Raw genomic sequence first — 23,319 nt, 5'->3', positions numbered from 1 at the left:
TAGGTGTGTAGGGAGTGTCTGCCTTTTTGGTTTATTCGTTAACGTGGGGATTATTGTTTGTTTGGTCAGGGAGATAGATTTAGGCATTGTTGTTTCGTTTCACCATTTTCTTTGTGTTCACTTAGGTAGCTCAGCTTGGGTTACTCGGTAGATGTGCTTTTGTTTGTTTCTTTGGCCTTTGTCACTCCTGACGTTCGTTACACCTAGTGTTTGTACTGTGTTTGTGAAAAACTATAAAAAAAACTATAAAAAAAGACTCCCTCTGTGTCCCGTGTTCCCTTCTCCTAGCCCTAGTTGTCCTGTCCTCCCCAATCCCTCCTTCCCTTTCACTTTGTTGCGGTCCAACCCTAGACTGGATCGTAACAAAATTTAGATGATTTGTTAATTGCAGGGAAGACTGAACAAGAGCACTTACAGCAGCTGCAGAAGGTGTTACAGAGACTCCAGGAGAGCGAGTTGAGAGTGAAGAAATCCAAATGCGAGTTTGGGAAAAAGCAGGTTGAATATACACTACCTCCTGAATCAAGTTGATGCATTGCCACTCCACTTGCGGAGGTGAATCTTCAGAGAGGTCTGTTATTCTGTTGCGGTGAGTTTTGGATAAGCAGGCAAGCAAGCAACGGGAGCCGTAGATGCGGGCAAACAGGGTTTATTATGGGACACAGACTTTACTCACAGGTAACGTTAGGGAAACATATTCGAATGCGGACTGAAATACACAGGACAAGCAGGAAATAACATCAAACAGCTGGGAACAATCAGGGTTTCACATGAGGTAATGAGGGATCATACGAGCAGGTCATGACAGTAATGTTGTTCCTGTAAATTTTAAGTAAAGCAGCTTAACACTTAAGTTTAACAAAAATGACTGTAACTTAAGCCTTGTAATTCTTCAGAGGCACAATATTGTAATGTAATTAAATAACCTCAAATTTTAAGTACAAATTTAAAACAATAGCAGCAATCCAAACAAAATGTAAAAACTTATTGCTTATGAAAATAAACTTCCTGTCAAATGAGGCAGAATATCAGTGCTGGGAATGTTGCATTGTTTTTCATTTCTTGTGCAAATATAAATCAAATAAACCATGAAATGAGGTAAGTTAGAATGTCAGTGCTGCAACTGTACAAGTAAACACTTTAAGAATTAACTAGGTATCCAGCTGGCAGACACATGAGATTCATAGCTTTAGATTCGTTGTGAAGAACACTAGCTTTGATTTGTAATAACAAATGCTTTCTGTATAGTGCTGAAAAACCAGTGTCCATTATCTAAAACCCTACATTAACATACAGTATGTTGTTATCAAATAAAATTAACTTTGACACAGTCAGTTGTCTGAAGGAAAATTGACCATTTAGATTAATCGAATCACTAGTAAAAAAAAATAGATTAATCTATAGAAAAATATTAATTTGTCATGGCGTGGCATGGCTCAGGTGGGGAAAAAAAGGTGAAGACCCATTTGCAGTTCCAAGACAAACAGAGGTATATTAATGAAACTGGACACACAGGATAAAACTATGAGGGATTTTCCTAGTTAATTTGTTGTTATTTAATTATGTTAATTTAGTTCACCAATTTATAGCTTTCATATTTCTTATTTTATATTTCTTTCTGTCCTTGCTACTTGCTCATCATGTTCTTTGCCTCTCATACAACTTACTCTCACCAAGGAACAGGTGGGGCGAGATACAATAGTGGAGACAGAACCAGGGAACTCCAACAATCAGAAAACTAAGAATACTAAACAACATATAAGCAGAATACAATAAAACAAGGAAGAAGTGGTGCAATAACAAAAGCAAAGACAGAAACACCAAATGAGGAATAAACTGAAAAATAAACTGTTACAAAACAGGTGAGGTTAGTCTCAAACCTTTGACTAAAAGAGTGGCCAGTAGGAACTACTGACCATAACAGGGAAAAAGCACATGGGAGCAGGGCTAGACAAGCACTGACCCTGACATTTGTTATTGTCAGTGCTAAATGCATTGCTATATGACACTTTATTACGTAAAAATTTATACTGGTGTTATGGTGGATGGTATGATATGGCAGAGCCCTATTCCCAGCATGTGCAGTGAGACTGAGGAGTCTGGATAAACCCCAAACCCTGGATAAAGGGGCTCAGTGAATGAGGAGGTGACCCTGTGCAGGAGGATCAGTCCATCAGATGAGACTCTGTAGAAGGACAGAACACCAGCCTCCCAGTCCAGATACACTCCTACTCTGCGGGAGCCTGAGGGCTCTATGGGTATGACAGTCTGTTCATTATTGTGCTGGACAGAGTAACTGCGAGGATCACAGCATAGAATCCATGACTTGTTATTAGCTCCAAGCCCACAACCATAACTGTCTCCTTTCCTCCTGATTCCTTTAAAAGTCACTCCTATCAGGGCTCCTATCCAGGCTCCATCTCCACCCCATTCAGCCTCCCAGTAACAGCGATCAGTCAGACTCTCTCTGCACAGAATTTGGTACCAGCCATCAAATCTCTCTGGATGATCAGGATATGGCTGCTCAGCTCCCCATGTCACCTTCCTGTTCCCCCCTGACAGAGACAGGTGTCTGTGTGCTGTGTTGGGGTCCAGTGTCAGCTGGCAGGAGTCTGTAGGCAGGATGAAGAGCCGCTAAGATCATCAGGCAGAGCAGTGCTTTAGCCTGTATTTTATTCTTCTCTACAATAGAGAAACAGCACAGCTTCCCCTCCAAAATTGGAATTCAGGTACAGGCAGCCCCCGAGTTAAGAACGCCCAACATTTGGACAGCTTGTACTTACGAATAGACTGCCATACAAATGGTCATATAAAAAATTTGGGTTAAATAGAATGGCTTGTAATAATGAAAGCGCGCTATTTTGTGACACGGTTTGTCAGCTCGAGGTACAGCACAGTACCATATTTACTTTTATTTGTACTGTATGATAATAACAATAACAAAAATTCACTTAAAAACACACAGCACCTCACAGTATTGTTGACCACAGAGAGAGTCCGATATCACCACAGGTTTGGGGAAGACTATAGGTACTGAATTAGAACAATACTAACGAATCTCAAAAAGGAAACGCGTACACTCAGCACATGTGCATAAAGAACAAATGTGAATGGTGTACAGCTATATCAAACTGTAGTTTATCCCTGTTACACTCTCACACAAATACAAAGATGATATGAGCAGCTATAAAGTATTTGTTTGTACAGAAATTCCCAGACTTTTATTTTTATTTAAGAAACCAGTCATTTGTAAACCAAAACCCAACAGTTTATTTTTTAAAAACTGATAAATTAATTAATAGTATTTTGGAGATATCTGCTAACTGTGTGGAAACATTCATAATGTAGTATAATGGTATTATTACTAAAAACATGCAAAAACACTTACATTTCTGTAAGCCTGGTCTGGTCCTGCACTCTCCACTGTGGTCCACACTATAGGAGAAGCAGAATGACATAGCACTGCTGTATTCTTTTACTGAATTGTTGCATATTCTCTACATACATGTATAAATATCTGTCACAGTGACAGACACACACTCTGTACTCACTTGAGCTTTTCCAGTCTACAGCTGGGATCCTCCAGTACAGCAGAGAGCAGCTTCACTCCTGAGTCTCCTGGGTGATTGTAGCTCAGGTCCAGCTCTCTCAGGTGTGAGGGGTTTGACCACAGAGCTGAAGCCAGGAAAGAACAGCCTCTCTCTGTGACTCTACAACCTGACAGCCTGCAGAGAAACAGACAAAAACACTTTGATAATTAAGATCACCTCTTCAATATAACTCCTTTCAATAAATGATAGTCAGAGTGAGAGCTGATTACAGGAGTGATTCATCTCTCATAGCTGACAAGCAGCTGATGTCACACAGGAAGGTGCCCATGCAGCAGGTACCCAAAATAAAAGAATGTATTATTCGGTGAATTATTTCAAAACAGGGTGTGATTTTTGATATAATATGCTTTATAGTATAATGGTACTGGCACAGACTATAATTGGACAACTTGCATTCAGGATCAGCAGATTTACTCACTGAGCCATTGTATAGAGTGTTTGAAAGCACTGTCCTTAGTATCTAATTTACAGTGTGGAATAACTAGTAACACTGACCTCAGTATGTCCAGTTTACACTGTGGAATACCCAGAAATCCTGACTTCAGGATATCCAGTTTACATTGTAGAATACTCAGTAATACTGACCTCAGTATCTCCAGTTTATAGTGTGGAATACCCAGTAATACTGAACTCAGTATGTTCAGTTTACAGTGTGGAATACCCAGTAATAATGACCTCAGTATCTCCAGTTTACAGTGTAGAATATCCAGTAATACTGACTTCAGTATCTCCAGTTTACAGTGTGAATCCCCCAATCCAGCAGAGAGCAACTTCACTCCTGAATCCTGCAGGTCATTGTCACTCAGGTCCAGCTCTCTCAAGAGTGAGAAGTTTGATCTGAGAGATGAAGCCAGTGCATCACAGCATTTTTCTGTGAGTTCACACCGGTCCACCCTTAAGAGAATGAAACAAATATAAAACCACCTTTTGCACTGGTGCACTGTATGTTACATTAAAGTGAGCCATCGTAGCCATCACACAGAGGTTATTAAAGTAATTTATTGTACAGTATATAAAAAAGCATATTAACACTCACCCCGGTGTTGATTGGTGTCTATTATATTTTTATCCACAACTTGTGTGAAACTCTACATCAGGGGTGGCCAATCTTTTTTTTTTTTTTATATTCCCTCCTCCACCCCCCCTCTGCGGAGGACTACTTTATCTGTATCTATTTATTTATTTATTTATTTATTTTATTATTATTTATTTTTTTATTATTATTATTATTTTTTTTTTTTTTATTTTATATTTTTATTTACTTCCTCAAAAGAAGGAGAGGGAGGGGGGGGACAAAGGAGAAGGAGGGAAGAGAGAGAGAGGGAGAGAGAGAGGAATGGAAAGAAAACAGAAAAAAAAACAAAGAAAAAAAAAAAAAAACAAGAAAAAACAAAACAGATAATCTGCTTCCATGTCTGCTGAAAAGAGAAAGACAACATACAACATCTGTACTAATCACAACGACCATCAAACGTTAAATGTTGTTGAACAGCACACACAACCAGCCTTACAACCCATGCCCAGAAACAACAGCCGATCAAGACAGTGTGTGTCCGTGAGCATGTGTCTGTGAGCACCTGTGTGCACACCTGTGTGTGTCAGCGCGCTGGTGTTCCTAAGGTTTCTCCATGTAATTGTCTAGTAGTGTGTGTGGGGAGCCACAGCCCCGCCCACCCAGGACATGAAGTCGACACGGAGGAGACCCGGGCCCCAGATATCCAGAGGCCCACCAGGGCACGGGAACCCCAGGAGGACCACAGCAGGGACAATTGCAGCCCCCACCGAGAAAAGGGCAGAGGAGCGCTCCGGAGGGGGGCCATCCGGCAGCCACATCGCAGGAGCCCCAGGGGGCCGTGGCGACGAGCACGCAGGCCCCGCCGGCGGCCGGCCACACCAGGGCAGACCGGACCCCGGGCCCAGAGATCCAAGGGACCCCCCAGCCAGGGCCCCGACAGAACCGGAAGGGCCAGGTCCCGGCAGGCAACCGCCGAGAGTGAGCCAGCACACACCAGAGCATCCAGCCCCGGACATCGAGAACCACCAACGCATCGGCAGCCGGGGGCCTCATCCACCAGCAGGGAGTGTGGCAGGGGGGAATAGAGCCTGAGATGTTATTTCAGGTGGAGTCTAAGACCCAACCTGACACATACGTATAGAAAAACAGGCGTACACATACACAAGCATACGTTCCCACCCTCATGCACACATAAACAAATATTCACCCATTCGCCCAACATGAAGACACAGAAATGAACGCCGTACACACACTCACACTCCCCATATATACTCTATACTCCGAGATCTAGGCACCACTGCCCCCAGAAGGGCAATCCGCCACCAGACCTCGGAGATGGATCCCTTTTTTCCTCTGGCATGGGGACAAGAAGACCACCCCGGACCCCACAGCAGCCGAGAAGCCCACCAGCCCAGACCCCGACCGGATGGCCAGCTCCTCCCAGCCCCCGGCCCCAGATGGTGAACAGAGAACGGGGGTGTGAAAAGACCCCATGCTTCCCTCCGCCCGCTCATATGTGGTGTTGGTGCGTGTTGTTCTAAAGTGCTTTAAAACAGGGGAAGGGCATGGTGCTAACCACCCTCTGCCAATCAGCAGCTGGTGTCAGCTCGGCCCCTCCCCAGAACCCTCAATGTCTATGTGCAACTTAAAATTGAGAAGTGGGCACTGGCACCAGAGGTAAGGCTGAATGAACAGACCGCCCTCTGGACGCCATTCCTTGTGCCCCCAAGGCCCTAAATGTATGTGTCATGAGAGAGTAAGTAATGAGAGTGTCTAAGTTGTGATGTGTGATTGAGACACAGGTGGTCACGGGGGGGACAGAGGAGGAATACCTCCCCTGCATCCCAGCGACGCACCTGCACCTCAAAGCCCTATATGTGTGTTGGGGTGACGGAGCGGGAGGAGGGAAGCAATTAGGGATGGGGAGGAAAGGATCGGGGGGGGCAAAGTACCCCCCCTCTGGAGCCAGCCCCCCCACTGACCCCCATAAGCACCCCCGTTCCCCGAAATCCACCCAGGGCGGGAGAGCCGAGGCCCATCCAGTCCGGGGGCCCAGAGCAACGGCACCACCGGGCACCACAGAGCCCAGGGCAGCCAACCAGACCCCACCACAGAGGGAAAAACTACACCCACCCCACCATTCAGTCAACTCCCAGACTACATAAGACAATAGACACCCAAGTTGGGTCCATTCTCCTACTCTATTGGATTCCCCCCCACCCCCGCAGAGAGGATACCCCTAAGGCAGGGACCACCTGCGGACAGATGGTAACAACCTCCCCGCCAGCTAAAGAGGCCCCCAGCCCCTCCAATGCGCCGAAGGTCCCCGCGCCGGGGCCGGGCCCTAGTGCACGCGCCAGCCCACACCCCGGCGACCCACCCACCAGGACCCAAGCCCCCCCAGCCCAGCCGGAACCCCAGCCCAGAGGCAGAGCGCCCCCAGAACCCCAAGCCCACCCCGGACCCACCCAGGAGCAGCACGGCCGCCAGGCCGGCAACCTACGTCCGCCGGCACAGGCTACCCCAGCAGCGCTGCATGCAGCCGCCAGAAAGACGCCACCCAAGAGCCACCAAGGCCCCATCCAGGCCAGGACCGCAGTCCCAGCGCCGAACCCCCCCAGAAACCCCCCCCCCCCCCCAGGGAACCCCCAAACACCCCAAGCCCATAGGCCCCCCCCCACACCAACAACAAAGACCGAAGCGGGACAAACCTGCGACCCCCCACCGCCACTAGGTGATGGAGCTGATAAAAGGAGCCCAGAGAGATTGGTCTAATGTGGCGGCAGAAGCTGTATCAAGACTAATATGGTCCAGCAAACTCTCTCTATATTGGTTGATATTAAGGTTATTTTTATTTTTCCAGTTCATGAGGACAGTCTTCTTAGCAATGCATAAAGCGGTGAAAGCCACGTGGGTTGTGTTAATCTCGGTAGTGACACCATCTAGGTCGCCCAACAAGCAGACTGAAGGAGAGGCTGGAATGGTACATTTCAGACACTTTGATAAGTCCTCACAAATCCTGCGCCAAAACATCTGAACAGGTGGACAGAACCAAAGAGCATGGATGTAATTGTCAGGTGTATCCCCTTGACAGTGTGAGCAGCTGTTAGAAGATGTAAAACCCATCCTGAACATCCGATGCCCTGTATAGTGCACTCTATGCAGGATTTTGTATTGTATTAATTGTAAATTGGGACTTCTAATCAGTTCAAAGGTTTTTAAGCATGTCTTAGACCAGAAATTGTGGTTCCAGCTGATTGATAAATCTGCCTCCCATTTTGCAATAGGAAGGGATATTGAATCATCCATTTTGGAAAGTGTCCTGTATATTTTAGACAGTAATTTGGGGGTTTTGAGATTAAGGAATTCTGCCACCCTTGGTGGTATTTGTAATTTGATTTGATTAGACTTGAATTTCCTTTTTACTATAGATTTAACTTGTTGATATTCTAAAAATCTATTCTTGTTAATCCCATGTCTTTTAACTAATAAGTCAAAGGGGATAAAGTCTATTTCTTCGAATATATGTTCCAAGTATTTAATACCTTTACAACTCCAATCCGGGAAATTTATCATATTATTGTTTAGTAGTATGTCAGGGTTGTTCTAGATGGGAGTACGTTTGCATGGGATTAATGAAGACTCAGTCATTTTAAGAAACTCCCACCATGCTGTCAGAGAAGAGCTGATACTGATGCTTTTGAAGCATTCATGTCGTTTAATGTTTGAGCTAATGAATGGTAGATCTGAAATCTCTATGTTATTGCATAGTGCCTGTTCTACGTCTAGCCAAGGTTCATCTAAGAGGGTATGTTTTAGCCATCCTGAGATGTTTTGAAGCCTGTTGGCTAAGAAGTAGTGGTGAAAGTTAGGCAGATCTACTCCTCCTTTGTCCATGGTCCTTTGCAGCGTTTTTAAGCTAATACGCGGTGGTTTATCTTTCCAAAGGAATTTAGAGATGGCGGAGTCCAGAGATCTAAACCAGTCAGGTGATGGTTTACTTGGAATCATTGCAAATAAATAATTAATTCTTGGTAACACCATCATTTTTATTGATGCAACCCTTCCCATGAGTGATATGGGCAGGGACTTCCATCTAACCAGCTCATCCTCTACCTTCTTTAAAAGTGGGATGTGGTTTAATTTAGTTAAGTCTGCCAGCCTAGGTGAAACATTAATACCTAAATATTTAATATCCCCAGATTGCAGTGGAGTGGAGGAAGAGTTCTGAAAGAAGCATGCTAATATAACACCCATATTCAAAAAAGGGGATAGAAGTAATCCAGCAAACTATAGGCCAATCAGTTTAACTAGCATTACTGGAAAAATAATGGAAGCTATAATTCAAGTGAAAATGGTAGATTACCTAGATGCAAATAACATTATAAAGGATAGCCAACATGGATTTAGGAGAGGTAGATCCTGCTTAACGAATCTGCTTGAGTTCTTTGAGGAAGCTACAAGTGTAATTGATCACAAAAAGGCCTATGATGTGATTTACTTAGATTTCCAGAAAGCCTTTGATGTTGTCCCCCACAAACGGCTCTTGTTAAAGCTTAAAGCTGCAGGAATTTTAGGAACTGTGGCAGCTTGGATCAAAAACTGGCTAACTGATAGGAAGCAGCGAGTAGTTATTAGAGGCACTATGTCACAGTGGGCCTCCGTTTATAGTGGGGTACCGCAGGGTTCAATTTTAGGACCACTATTGTTCCTAATTTACATTAATGATATTGACACGAATACATACAGTAAACTGGTTAAATTTGCAGACGACACTAAGGTGGGCGGGGTAGCAGATACTAATCAAGCAGCAGAGAGGCTTCAACGGGATCTGGATTTAATTAGCGAATGGGCTGATACTTGGCAGATGAAATTTAACACAGAAAAATGGAAGGTAATCCATGCAGGGAGCAGAAATATACAGTACAGATATTTTATGGGTTCCACTGAAATAAAGGTAGCTGATTACGAGAAAGATCTCGGTATGTATGTTGATGCTTCCATGTCCCACTCTCGCCAATGTGGGGAAGCAATAAAAAAGGCGAACAGAATGTTGGGTTATATCTCTAGATGTGTGGAGTTTAAGTCAAGGGAGGTGATGTTACACTTATATAATTCCTTGGTAAGACCCCACCTAGAATACTGTGTGCAGGTTTGGTCACCATACCTCAAGAAGGACATTGCTGCCTTAGAAAAGGTGCAACGAAGAGCTACGAGAATGATTCCTGGTCTTAGAGGAATGTCTTACGAGGAGAGGTTAGCGGAACTGAATCTGTTCAGCCTTGAGCAAAGGAGACTAAGGGGGGATATGATTCAGGTCTATAAGATTCTAACGGGTCTGGATGCTGTTCAGCCAAATGACTATTTCAATATTAGTCTAAATACTAGAACTCGTGGCCATAAGTGGAAATTAGCGGGAGAACATTTTAAAACAAATTTGAGGAAGCACTTCTTTACACAGCGTGTAGTCAGAGTATGGAATAGTCTTCCTGCTATTGTAGTGGAAGCTAAAACCATGGGTTCCTTTAAATCAGAGCTAGATAAGATTTTAACAACTCTGAGATATTAGCTAAGTTCTCCCCAAACGAGCTTGATGGGCCGAATGGCCTCCTCTCGTTTGTAAATTTCTTATGTTCTTATGTTCTTAAGCAGTTAATTGGAAGAACTGTAGATTTTAACCAGTTTATTGAATAATCTGAGACTCTTGAGAAAGAGTTTATTAATGTAATTACCTCAGAGAGAGTGGTTTGTGAATGCTGGAGAAAGAGTAACACATCATCCGCATAAAGACTGACCTTATGTTCCACATTCTTGCATTTGATGCCTTTAATCACTATAGCCTGTCTAATTGCTGCTGCTAGTGGTTCAATAAAAATTGCAAACAGTGAGGGGGAGAGAGGGCATCCCTGCCTGGTGCCCCTCTTGAGACAGAAGCTAGAGGATGTTTGGTCATTTGTCCTAACACATGCTTTTGGGGAACTATATAATATTTTTAACCAGTTTATAAAAGAGGTTCCAAAACCAAATTTGTGTAATGTTGCAAATAAAAAACTCCAACTAACTCTATCGAATGCTTTTTCTGCATCTAGAGACAATATTATGATTTGAAGGTTTTTATTGCACGAATAGTCTATCAGATTGAGTAATCTACGTGTGTTTGTTGATGAGTGCCTCCCTTTTATGAAACCAGTTTGGTCAGGATGAATTATGTGAGGGGTTATCTTCTCTATTCTTTTTGAGAGAGCTTTGCAGATTATTTTAAGGTCAACATTAATAAGGGATATTGGACGATAGCTGGTAGGCAATATAGGGTCTTTGCCTGGTTTTAGCAAGAGACTAATGTTGGCAGAATTCATATTTGGTGGTAGTCTACCATTTTCCTTGGTTTCCTGCAACATTCTGTAGAATGTTGGTGACAGAATTGTCCAGAATTCTTTATAGAATTCTACTGGAAATCCATCTGGGCCTGGAGCCTTATTATTGGGCATACTGTTCAAAGCTTCCTGGAGTCAGCGGAGAATCCAGTGCCATCGTTTGATTATCTGATAATTTCGGAAGGGTTATACTATCAAGAAACTGATCAATTTCGTCTTTAGATGGGTTTATCTGTGGTAAGTATAAAGATTTGTAAAAGTCCCTGAAAGTGTTGTTTATTCTTTCAGGGTCATATACTGTATCCCCAGTTGAGTCTTTAACAGCACATATAGTTGTTTTTTCTTTATTTATTTTTAAATGGTTAGCTAAAAATCTACCTGATTTATTACCATATTCATAATTTTGCCAGCGAAGTCTTTGTGCTAAGAATTGTGTTTTTTTTATGAATAATTTCATTTAATTCTAATTTTGCTTTACGTATTTTATTCAGCATTTCCTGTTCCTGGGATGATACATAAGCTTACCCGCAAAGGGCCGGTGTGTATGTAGGTTTTTGGGATAACCTGTAGGTCAGCTGTTCAAACCCAGGTGTGAGGACTCTTCAGCCAATCAGTCCTCTAATTAGTGTTCTAATTAGGGAGTTGCAGCAAAAACCCGCATACACACCGGCCCTTTGCAGATAAGATTGGCCACCTGTTCTACATTCTAAGTTCTAAATAGCATCATAACCATCACTTTTCTGCCATGAATGTATTCAGGAATGTATTCCGCTACAGTACATAAAAAGTAATGTATTCACAATACAGTGGTACCTCAGTACTCAAACTCATTAGAACTCGAATTTCTTAAAAGTCGAACCAACCAGTTCGAAAAAAAAATGACCTAGAACTCGATCTGAATCTCAGAAGTCGAACCGTGAATGTGCGGGGAAATGAGTCACGCGGCACGTCTCTCAGTGGAAACAAAGGGTAACGCTTCAGTCTCAGCCTCGCATTCGCTGTGATAGCGTCGTTTTTTGGTGATTTTATTGAAAATATCAGGTAATACACTGTACCTTATATCGTGGTACCCATTGCACATTGTTTGGATACATTTATTTTCTTACTTTACAAATTTGTCACGCCCAGTTTGTATGATCCTCCTGTGTGCCACGCCCCCCTCGTTAACCTCGTGTGACATCTCGATGTCATCAGCTGTTTCTCATTATTTCCAATTAGCCATGTGTATTTAAGTCTGCTTGCAAGTATGTTTCCTCAGGCCTGTCACTGAAGTCTACTCTGTGTTGTGCCTTGTTTGCCAGCAATAAGCCCTGTGTTCTTGGATTTCTGTCTGCCTAACCCTGATTCCGTGCTCCCTGCTCGCTTGTCCTGCGCGCGGTGTGACAAAATTACTGTTTTGATAAATGTGCTTAGATGTGTTTAGTATATGCTCTTCTTGTTTTATCCTGTTCATTTTGTTTTTAAATGCTAAAAAAACATATTTAGGTGTAATTTTTTGGGGCCGGGAACCAATAATTGTTTTTCCATTATTTCTTATGGGGAAAATTCGATCAGAACTCAATCTTTTTAGGAATCAAACCCAAGTTCTGAATGGATTAAGTTCAAGTTCTGAGGTACCAATGTAATTCTAGAACACATTTAAAATACATTTTTGAAAGGCATGTGTAAAACAGCTGTGCTGTTTTTGTTTAGTTTTTTTGCAGGGGAAGCAGGGAGCTAAAATGATACCTAGGTTTGTAGCTAACCATAACTTGGTTGAGTTTTAACCTTTAACTTGAAACCTTTCATACTGACAGAGTGTTTATTTTTGTCAAGCACAACTGGAATTCAACAGTAAAGGATTTTCCACTCTTTGCTTGAAAGTTGTAAAAACCATGTGCTCACCTACAGCTTACCATGTGGCAATCTACAGCTTACTGTGTGCCAATCAACAGCGTACTATGTGGCAATCTACAGCTTACCGTGTGCTGATCTACTGAGTGCTGATCTATAGCATATCATGTCCCAATGTACAGGTTACAGTGTACTGATCTACAGTTTCTCATGTAGTGATCTACAGCTCACTATGTGCCGATCTACAGCTTACAGTGTGCTGTAGTCTACTACAAGTCTACTACTTAATAGCGAGGGTAGGAGGCACAGGGATTGGACTGCTGAGGACTGGGGTAAAGTCATTTTCTCTGATGAATCCACTTTCCGATTATTTGGGGGATTTGGACAAAATGGAAATACCCAGTAATACTGACCTCAGTATGTTCATTTTATAGTGTGGAATACCCAGTAATACTGACCTCAGTATCTCCAGTTTACAGTGTGAAGCCCCCAGTCCAGCAAAGAGCAGTTTCACTCCTGAATCCTGCAGGTCATTGTCACTCAGGTCCAGCTCTCTCAGGTGTGAGGAGTTTGATCTGAGAGCTGAAGCCAGCACCTCACAGCATTCCTCTGTGAGATTACAGCTGTTCAGCCTGAAAAAGGAGCCGTGTTATTATACACACTCAGACCAGAATATACTACATGGACAAAAGTATTGGGACACCTGGCCATTACACCTACAGGAATTTTTATGACATCCCATTCTAAATCCATAGGAATCAATATGGAGTTGGTCCCCCCTGTGCAGCTATAACAGCTGCTACTTTTCGGGAAAGGCTTTCTAGAAGATTCTGGAGTGTGTCTGTGGGACTTTTTGCCCATTCATCCAGAAAAGGATTTATGAAGTCTGGATGTGAAGACCTGGCTCATAATCTCTGTTCTAGTTCATCTCAAAGGTGTTCAGTGGGGTTGAGGTCAGGGCTCTGTGTGAGCCAGTCAAGTTCTTCCACAACAAATTCACCTAATCGTCTTTATGGACCTTCCTATGTGCACTGGGGCACAGTCATGCTGAAACAGAAAAGGGCCTCCCTCTAACTGTTCCCACATAGTTTGAAACATAGAATTGTCCAAAATATCTTTTTCCTTCACTGGAACTACGGGCCTTCACTGGGGCCTAGCCCAACCCCTGAAAAACAACCCCATACCATTATCCCTCCTCAAACTTTAAATTCACCAAACTTTACAGTTGACACAGTGCAGTCAGGCAGGAAACGTCCTTATGGCGTCTGCCAAACCCAGACTGCCGTCACTCCACAGAACACATTCCCACTGCATCAGAATCCAGTGGCAGCATGCTTTACAGCTGTCCATCCAATGCTTGGCATTATGCTTAGCGATGTGAGGCTTGCATGCAGCTACTCGACCATGGAAGCCCATTCCATGAAGCTCACGGTGCACAGTTTTTGCTCTGCGGTTAATGCCAGAGGAAGTCTGTAGCTCTGCAGTCATTGAGTCAGCAGAGTATTGGTGATTTTCATGCACTATGTGCCTTTGACACTCGGACGACCCTGCTCTGTTACATTACATGGTCTGCCACTTAATGGCTGAGTTTCTGTAATTCATCACTACCCTCAGTCATTATAAAATCTGGGTCCCAGATTATCAAAAAACAAATCCAGCCTGGTTATTACAGTTTTTCCTGATCATTTTCACACTTGTCTCAATACCATGTCCACTTTTTCAAAACACTTAACACAGTGGGCTGTACCAATACACAACTGAGCACACCACTTAACCTTTGGTGCAAAATGCCCTACAACCACCAAAATGTTTCACAATTCACCCAAAAGTGACTCATGCTGCCATAACCATGACAAATGCTGTCAGCCAACAACACTACTGGGGCACTCAATGTTAATTGGGCTAAAAAACACTAACAACTTTCAGCATTGCAAATTACATATATAAAGTATGGCTGTATCCTCCAGTTTGGCACAAATTACTGTCATGTTGCATTGTAAAAATAAAATAAACAAGAACTACTTTTGCATGTGAAAACTGTAATACCAACCAATTCTGAAATGCTGCAATATATTTCATTAGAAATCATGTAAGTGTTGCTGTTTCTTTTTTGCAGTATGTAAATATTTTGGCACTAACCAAACAAATTCCTAGATAGGTTCTTAGCTGAAATTTCAGGCTGGTGTGTGTTTTCATTCAGCTTTCCAGCTTCAACCATTGTAAAATGCTTGGGGTGATCTAGGGCAGGGGTCTCCAACTCCAGTCCTGGAGAGCTACTGTCCAGTAGGTTGTTCTATCCTACCTGGCTTCTGACACCTATACTCAAGTAAATACCAGGAACAGGTGTGGCTCATCAGAAGCCAGGTAGGATAGAAAACCTACTGGACAGTAGCTCTCCAGGACCGGACTTGGAGATCTCTGATCTAGGGGGATGGTGGTGGTCTAGTAGTTAGGGATCTGGCTGGGCTCCCATTAGGAACCCCAGAAGATTGTGAGTTCACTCCCAGGAGGTGCCATCATTGTGCCCCAGAGCAAGGCCCTTGACCCCAACTTGCTCCAGGGGGACAGTCCCTGTAGATACAGTACTTCACTGTAAGTCGCTTTGGATAAAAGTGCCTGCTAAATGAATACATGTAAATGTTGTACTGTAATATATGTATTGCCATACCCACTGTTTTTGCACAGATTACATTGTGTTGCCTTGCAAAAAGGAAAGGGACACTCCATGGCCTCATTCGTATAGATGATGTAGATGGTAACGAAGCAGCAAACAAAAACAAAATTAGGAAATTTCTGCTAAAAGCACAATTATTTGTGTTAGTGCAAGTGCATAGTGTCCTTTGTCTGTCAAAATGCAGCATGTTTCAATTGACAGTGCTCTAAATTTCATTAGGTTTTGACCTGAAAGTTAACTGTTTTGAACAGATTATCTAAACGGCCAGTCAAGGGCTCTGTGAGGGCCAGTCAAGTTCTTCCACACCAAACTCACCCAATCATGTCTTTATGGACCTTGCTTTGTGCATTGGGGCACAGTCATGCTGGAGCAGTATAGGGTCTTCCCCAAAGTGTTCCCACAATGTTTGAAGCATAGAATTGTCCAGAATGTCTTGCTATTCTGAAACATTAAGTCTTCCCTTCACTGGAACTAAGGAGCCTAGCCCAACCCCTGAAAAACAACCCCATACCATTATCCCTCCTCCACCAAACTTTAGTTGGCACACGGAGTCAGGCAGGTAACGTTCTCCTGGCATCTGCCAAACCCAGACTCATCCATTAGACTGCCAGATAGAGAAGCATGATTCGACACTCCACAGAACACATTCCCACTGCTCCAGAGTCTAGAAGCAGTGTGCTTTACAGCACTCCATTCAAAATTTGGCATTCTGCTTGTTAATGTGAGGCATGCAGCTACTCGGCCATGGAAGCCCATTTCATGAAGCTCCCGGCGTACAGATTTTGTGCTGAGGTTAATGCCCGAGGAAGTTTGGAAGTTTCTGTTGTTCTGAAATGCATCCAATTTGCAATACAACTTACAGTTGACCATGGAGTATCTAGCAGGGAAGAAATTTCACAAACTGATTTGTTGCAAAGGTGGCATTCCATGATAGTATCATGCTTCAATTCACTCTTCCCATTCTTTCACAAATGTTTGTAAATCACCATGTTGACAATATTGACATGTTTCTTTCTTTGTGTTGCTCTATATTGTTCCTTTTCCACATAAGATCAGCCCAAAGAGTCCTCTTTTAGAACATATGATCATGTGATTGGAAAAACCTCAACACCTGAGTGTGATTCCTAGATGGGAATCAGCTGTGATTTATCTATTTGCATAACTGCAATAAGCTGTTTCTCATTGGCAATGGAATAAAATACAGGGAATATATTGGTGTTTCAATTCACAATATGAACAGCTGTTCACTTTGACTTTAGCCTATATAAGTTATGTTTAGAACATGATGTTATCTGTTCTGACATACAGTGTTAAAGCATTTGTAAATTTGACTGTAAAATTACGTTGTTTTGGTCTTGGTTGAGCTTATGTGTAAAAGAAGTTCAAGCATTTTAAATTGGTGTTAACATTATGCATTTTGTATCAAAGCAACAAGAAATGTGTTAATTTTATAGCCTACAAAGACGGATGTTGTGCTAACCGTGTTAAGAGTTTAGGAAACTTGTTAAATGTTTTGAAAAAACTGTCATAGCGATTGTAAAAAACTGTAAGTACCTCGGCGTCCACATCAGTGAGGACCTCACCTGGACATTGAACACCACACAGCTGGTCAAGTAGGCTCAACAGCAGCTGTACTTCCTGAGGAGGCTGAGGAAGTTCAGTATGTCAACCAAGATCCTCAGCAACTTCTACAGCTGCATTGTAGAGAGCACAATGACCAGCTGCATCACTGTGTGGTTGGGTAGCACTACAGCAATGGACTGCAAACGCCTGCAGAGTGGTGAAGACTGCGGAGAAGATCATCAGGACTCTGCTGCCCTCTTTGCAGAGCATCTACCACCGCAGAGTCCAGAGGAGAGCTGCCTCCATCCTCAAAGACCCCACACACCCCCAACACGGACTGTTCACACTTCTCCCCTTAGGAGGTAGGTAATGAAGTGTGAAATCTAGAACCTCCCCGCCTCAACAACTCCTTCTTCCCCACTGCCATCAGACTCCTTAACAACTGACAGGAGTATGATCAATGGACATCATCACCTACCTCATAGGGCTGGGCGATATCATACCGGTATTATATCACGCATGCGCAGTAATCACTAGTACTTCAGATGACAGGCGCAACATTTGGCAGTGCGCCAGCTTTTCTGTGCTATACGGACATTTATTTACGCCCACAATTTAAGCAGCTTAGTATGGCTAAATTATTAATGAGGCTTTGTATCAGAGCATGTGAGCGGAGTGGAGCAGTGAGAATTTCCGCTCCTCGCTCATGAGGCTGTTGGCTCCGCCCGCTTCTCCGCTCTAATTCGCACTAAGTCGCTCCGCTCAACACCGCTCCTCACTCCACTAAAATTTTCTCCCGCTTCAGTCAAATCACTCCACGCTCGCTCCAATTTAAAAGAGGGACAAATAATCTGCATGCCTAACAAATGTCACCTTAAACCGAAGCCTTATATCAAAAAGAAATATGAGTAACGGCAACATTGCCACTCAGAAAATAATTATTTTTAAGCAACATATAAGCAACAACGGACAGGTTTGGCAATGGCATTCCACACAAAAATAGGCTTAAAAATTAAGGAATCAGTGGGCTTAATAGCCTAAAGAATATACAGGCTAAGCATCCACGTTTTAAATTCCTCAATTTTTTTCTGTTGATGCTGCTGCTGCGTCTCTATAAAATAAAATTTCACTGACAGCGTTACGTGAAATTTAAAAAATCCTATTAGACCTACTTTGAATGACAAAACGAATTTATTTGACCAATAGTGCTGATGTATATTTGCATAGCATGACAGGGTACTGGCTTTGTTTAAACTTTTAACCATGATGGTGTTGAATAGGGCACAGCAGTAGATTCTCATAGGATCTTGTTGTTTGTCAACAAAAGATGGTTTTGTAAAGATTGCAGTTAGGGGGAAAATCTTTAATACTTGTTTTGATGCAGGCTATGAAGTTTGTTGTTCTTTGCAGCTTCTGGACTTGCCCATTCTCTTGAAGACCAATAGTGCTGATGTACATTTGGTGAAAATGTTTTTCACCATTAACAGGTTTTCTCTAGCACACCTGCTGCCAGACTTTCGACTGTTATTTTACAGTAGATTTTTTTCAGTGTGTGGCAGCCTCATTGCTTTTAGATCACAAGAGAAGAACAAATGATACAAAGCCTCATTAATAATTTAGCCATACTACGCTGCTTAAATTGTGGGCGTAAATAAATGTCTGTATAGCACAGAAAAGCTGGCGCACTGCCAAATGTTGCGCATGTCATCTGAAGTACTAGTGATTACTGCGCATGCGTGATATAATACCAGTATGATATCGCCCAGCCCTACTACCTCATACAGTAAAATCCCATATACTTCAAGGGACCTGGCAAAACAGTCCATTATATCCAAAGTCTGTTATATCCAAAGTTGCTGTATGCCCAGAACACAACTACAGGACACCATTTACTCATGTCACACCCCAGCAGACACACTTGTGGTATAGATTATTATATTGTACATGAAGTAATCCAACTTTACCTGACCAGATGCGTGACTCTTAATAATCCCGACTACGTATCTGCGCTGGATATCACCGGCACACCATGTGCCTTGTAGGCGGAGCTGCATGTCCGTTATAGCCGAACAAAACTACAGCTAAAAGCGGCCCTGGGGACCATATTGTTTGTCCATTACAAGCGAAATTCCATTATATGCAAGTCCGCTATATCCAATGCTTTTTCTACATGTTCGTAAAGGCTCACGGTCAGGACTAGCGAACCTCATCTGTTATAGATGATATTATGTTATAAGTGAGTCCACTATAACAGGATTTTACTTTACTATAATTTTTTCACATTAAGCTCTTTTGCACATTACACTGCAAAGTATTTATTTACAATTTTTTCTATTATATTGTACCTCAGCATTTTGTGTGAACAGCAAAGAAAGAATTTCATTGCACAAAGAAATGCACTTTTCTACTGTACATATGACAATAAATGCTTTGAATCTTGAAGCAGAGGGCGTCAGTGAGCAGTCAGAGACAGCAGTCTTCTGGAAGCTCCCAGCTCTGGGCTCCATTGCATGGACACACCTGCTGACAGTAATACTCACATACCATGTCTGTGGGGCAGGTGTGTGGCTCATAGGGCTAAACTTCTGTGCCTGTGTTTGGAAGATTGCTGGTTAGACACTCAGCAGAACAGTCACATGTCTCTGGGCCCTTAACCCCCAGCTCCAGGGCTGCTGGATGTCAGCTGACCCTGTGCTGTGACCCTAAGCCTGGTGTCACCTGTAAATGTGTCTGTGTCTCTCATGGAGAGTGAGAAGAGAAGCATTCCAATATACCTGTACTTGTGCAAATGAAGGATAATTTCACTTATAACCCCCCTTCCCCAATAAAGAGCCCTCTTGGTTTCTATGGCAGGTTAGGATGCATACTGGATGGTAACAGACTGTCAACTATTATTTACTACATCACTACCTCCAGTTATTATAAAATCTGGGTCTCAGCCCAGCTATTAATCTACGAGGAGGAATATAGAGTATATTTTCTATATTTTAAACGTAACATGTGAATGTGTTACTGCCAAACAAGATGTTTTCACATCCTTACTTACTGAGCTTTCCTAGATGTCTGGACCACAGGCAGCAACCTCCAATGCTCTTTGTCTGATCTGATGAATTTCTTCAGATCAAACACATCCAGCTCCTCATCTGACATCAGTAACACAAAGGCCAGAGCTGAGTACTGTGCAGGTGAGAGGTCTTCTGCTGAAAGACGTCCTGAATTCAGGTAATTTTGTACTTCCTCTACTAGAGAATTGTCACCGAGTTCATTCAGACAGTGGAACAGATTGATGGTCCTTTCTGGAGATAAATTCTCCTGTATTTTCCCCTTGATATATTGGGCTGTTATCCTAATGTCATGTGATCTCTTTCTTCTCTGTTCCAGCAACCTTTGTAACAGTGTTTTACTGGAGTCTGTTGAGAGGCCCAGTAGAAAGCGGAGGTAGAGGTCAAAGTGTCCGTTCTTGTACTCTAATGCCTTATCCACTGCAGTCTTCAGCAGGTCAGGTGATGAGTTTGACAGAAACACGTAAAAAGCAGCGAGATACTCCTGGATGCTCAGATGCACAAAGCAGTACACCTTCTCCTCATACAACCCATATTCCTCCTTAAAGACTTCTGTGCACACTCCAGAGTAAACTGAAGCTTCAGTGACATCAATGCCATTTCCTGCCAGATCCTGCTCAGAAAATATGAGATTGCCTTTCTCAAGGTTGTCAAAAGCCAGTTTACCAAGTTTTAGAAGGAATTTCTTGCTGCACATATTACGCTTGATGTCATTGTTTTTCATGTACTTGTCATTTTTTAAACTTGTCTGAAAGATCAGGAAGTGTGTGTACATTTCAGTCAGAGTCCTTGGAATTTCTTCACTGTCAATTTCACTAAAAAGCCTCTCAAGGACAGTGGCTGAAATCCAGCAGAACACAGGTATGTGGCACATGATGAAGAGGCTCCTCGATGATTTCACATGTGTGATAATCCTGCTGGCCAGGCTCTTGTCACTGAATCTCCTCCTGAAGTACTCCTCCTTCTGGGCATCACTGAATCCTTGTATCTCTGTCACCTGGTGGACACACTCAGGAGGTATCTGATTGGCTGCTGCTGGCCGGGAGGTGATCCAGAGGAAAGCAGTTGGAAGCAGATTTCCCTTAATGAGGTTAGTCAACAGCACATCCAGTGACGTTTTCTTTGTCACATCAAACCAGCTCTCATTGTTATGAAAATCTAGAGGAAGGCAACACTCATCTAGACCATCAAAGATGAACAAGACTTTGAACCTAAACAGCACAGCAGATTCAACCGATTTTAGATCCGGGACAAAGTGGTGAAGCAGTTCAATCAGACTGTATTCATCCATAATCAAATTCAGGTCCCGGAAAGGAAGAGCAAATATGAAGTGAACATCCTGGTTTGCTTTTCCTTCTGTCCAGTCGAGAATAAATTTCTGCACAGAGACTGTTTTCCCGATACCTGCAACCCCTTTAGTGAGTACAGTTCTGATAGGTGTCTCATGCCCACATAAGGGTTTAAATATATCATTGCACTTGACTGTAGTATCTTCTGTTAGCCTTTTCTTGGATGCTGTTTCAATCTGTCTCACTTCATGTTCATCATTGACTCCTCCAGTCCCACCTTTAGTTATGTGGAGTTCTGTGTAAATCTCACTGAGAAGTGTTGACTGTCCTTCCTTAGCTTTCCCTTCAAATACACTCTCACATTTTTTCTTCAGGGTACATTTGATTCTGTGCTGACACTGTAACAGAAGATGCCCTGAAATGAAATGAGAAGAAAATGCACAGACTTTTCAAAAAACTTTTTCCTCATACAAGCAAAACTAAACCAAATGAAGTTAAATGATAAACTGAAGTTTATTGCACTATTTTTCTGTGTCAAACAAACACACATAGAATGAGATACAGCCCTTACTCGTCTCCAGCCTGTCAGCGAGATCATTTTGCTCCATGGTCCTCAGGATGTACAGTGTGATCTTCAGAGCTCCTTCTCTACCACAGGCCTTCTGCATCTGACCATCACTGTCCAGGTCATTGCCCTCCTCCACCTGAGGCTCAGAGCATTCTGGGTAATTCTGATCTAGGTACCTTGTGATCTTCTTCAGCTCATCCTTCAGGAACCTTACAGCATTTTCCTCTAGTGACTAAAATAAATAGCCACAGTTAATTATTGCTAATTGCACCATACTTTTAACATAGTTTCATTTGTGAGTTGTAGTTTTGAATGTCTTTCCTTTAATGTGATTAGTTTTTGATTGTATAGCTATACAAAATAGAAGCCATTTCACACAACACTTAAGAAAACATATATCAGCAATAAATGCATACCTTCAGTATGGAAGATAAACCAACTTTATCATGGAGATCTGAACTACATTCTTCCATTTGCTCTCTGTCAATGAGAAATGAGTTGATTCTCCATTAAAATGTTGTTGCTGCCAAAAAGAATAACCTAGTGTATTAGTATTTTAGTATTAGTATTTTAATTTAAAAAGATGTAGGATGGCCATTTTAAGCTTTATTCATTAGGGTGGCTTCATAACATCAATCTTCTCATAACAGCAGAAGGAAACCAGTGATATCATGCTCCACCATACATAGAGACACAGCAGGCAAGAAAGACAGTTTGCTATGTAGCCCTTTATATTCAATGACTTTTAGAGAAACTAACTTGATTTCAAACAGATTTTAGCTTTCAACTTAATTAGCAGAGCAAACTAATAGCATTTAATTCACCTGTCAACAAACTGAGTAAACACCCTGAGAATTTCAATATCAGCATTTTCACAAACACATTTTGACAATGAAGTATACACTAGCCTGGAGTATAAGAGCAGTGGTAACAGACCTAAAAAGATACAAAATAGTATTTATTTTCGATCCATGCTTAAAGAGTTCATGCACTGTAAAACTATATTAATGACTAATTGTAGTATCACATCTAAATTAGAAAGAAATGCTGTACTTTTGGATTGATAAATAAAATCAAATTGGCCCAGTGAAAATCACCTAATACAACCAACATCAGATATGGATGTAATATCCATTACGGTTATGTCACACAAACTGATATTGGACAGACAACTAAACTGAGCAAATTATAAACTTCTTATTCAGCCAAAGCTAACTTATTTTGGGTGAGCTGAAAATAAATAATATAATCAGTACTCATTGGGTGTTTCGACCCTTATCCACAACACTCTCCTGATAGTGGGTCGGCAGTGGTGGCCAAGTCACTGCCC

General features: G+C 42.4%; 1 protein-coding gene across 1 annotated transcript; it reads right to left on the bottom strand.

Annotated features, from left to right (window-relative positions):
- Positions 1–653: 653 nt before the first annotated feature.
- On the bottom strand, positions 654–22,465 carry LOC111856231 (NLR family CARD domain-containing protein 3-like). Its single transcript, XM_072706304.1, has 8 exons — positions 22,406–22,465; positions 21,993–22,221; positions 20,117–21,836; positions 13,292–13,465; positions 4,332–4,448; positions 3,552–3,725; positions 3,389–3,435; positions 654–2,612 (listed from the first exon to the last, which is right to left on the bottom strand). Exons 1-8 carry the CDS (start codon positions 22,460–22,462, stop codon positions 2,026–2,028), a joined length of 3,105 nt encoding a protein of 1,034 aa, XP_072562405.1. The 5' UTR covers positions 22,463–22,465; the 3' UTR covers positions 654–2,025.
- Between the last annotated feature and the right edge of the window lie 854 nt (positions 22,466–23,319).

Source organism: Paramormyrops kingsleyae, chromosome 24 (genome assembly GCF_048594095.1).
Source record: "Paramormyrops kingsleyae isolate MSU_618 chromosome 24, PKINGS_0.4, whole genome shotgun sequence".
In the NCBI taxonomy this organism is placed as follows: Eukaryota; Metazoa; Chordata; class Actinopteri; order Osteoglossiformes; family Mormyridae; genus Paramormyrops; species Paramormyrops kingsleyae.
This window is presented reverse-complemented; position numbering and strand designations above follow the sequence as displayed.

Coding starts and splice junctions, on each gene's coding strand:
- LOC111856231 (XM_072706304.1), bottom strand. CDS start 22,462: ATGGAAGAATGTAGTTCAGATCTCCATGATAAAGTTGGTTTATCTTCC. Junction 13,466..20,116: donor CAGACATCTAGGAAAGCTCA/GTAAGTAAGGAT, acceptor CTCCTTTTTCAG/GCTGAACAGCTGTAATCTCA. Junction 3,436..3,551: donor TGTAGACTGGAAAAGCTCAA/GTGAGTACAGAG, acceptor CTTCTCCTATAG/TGTGGACCACAGTGGAGAGT.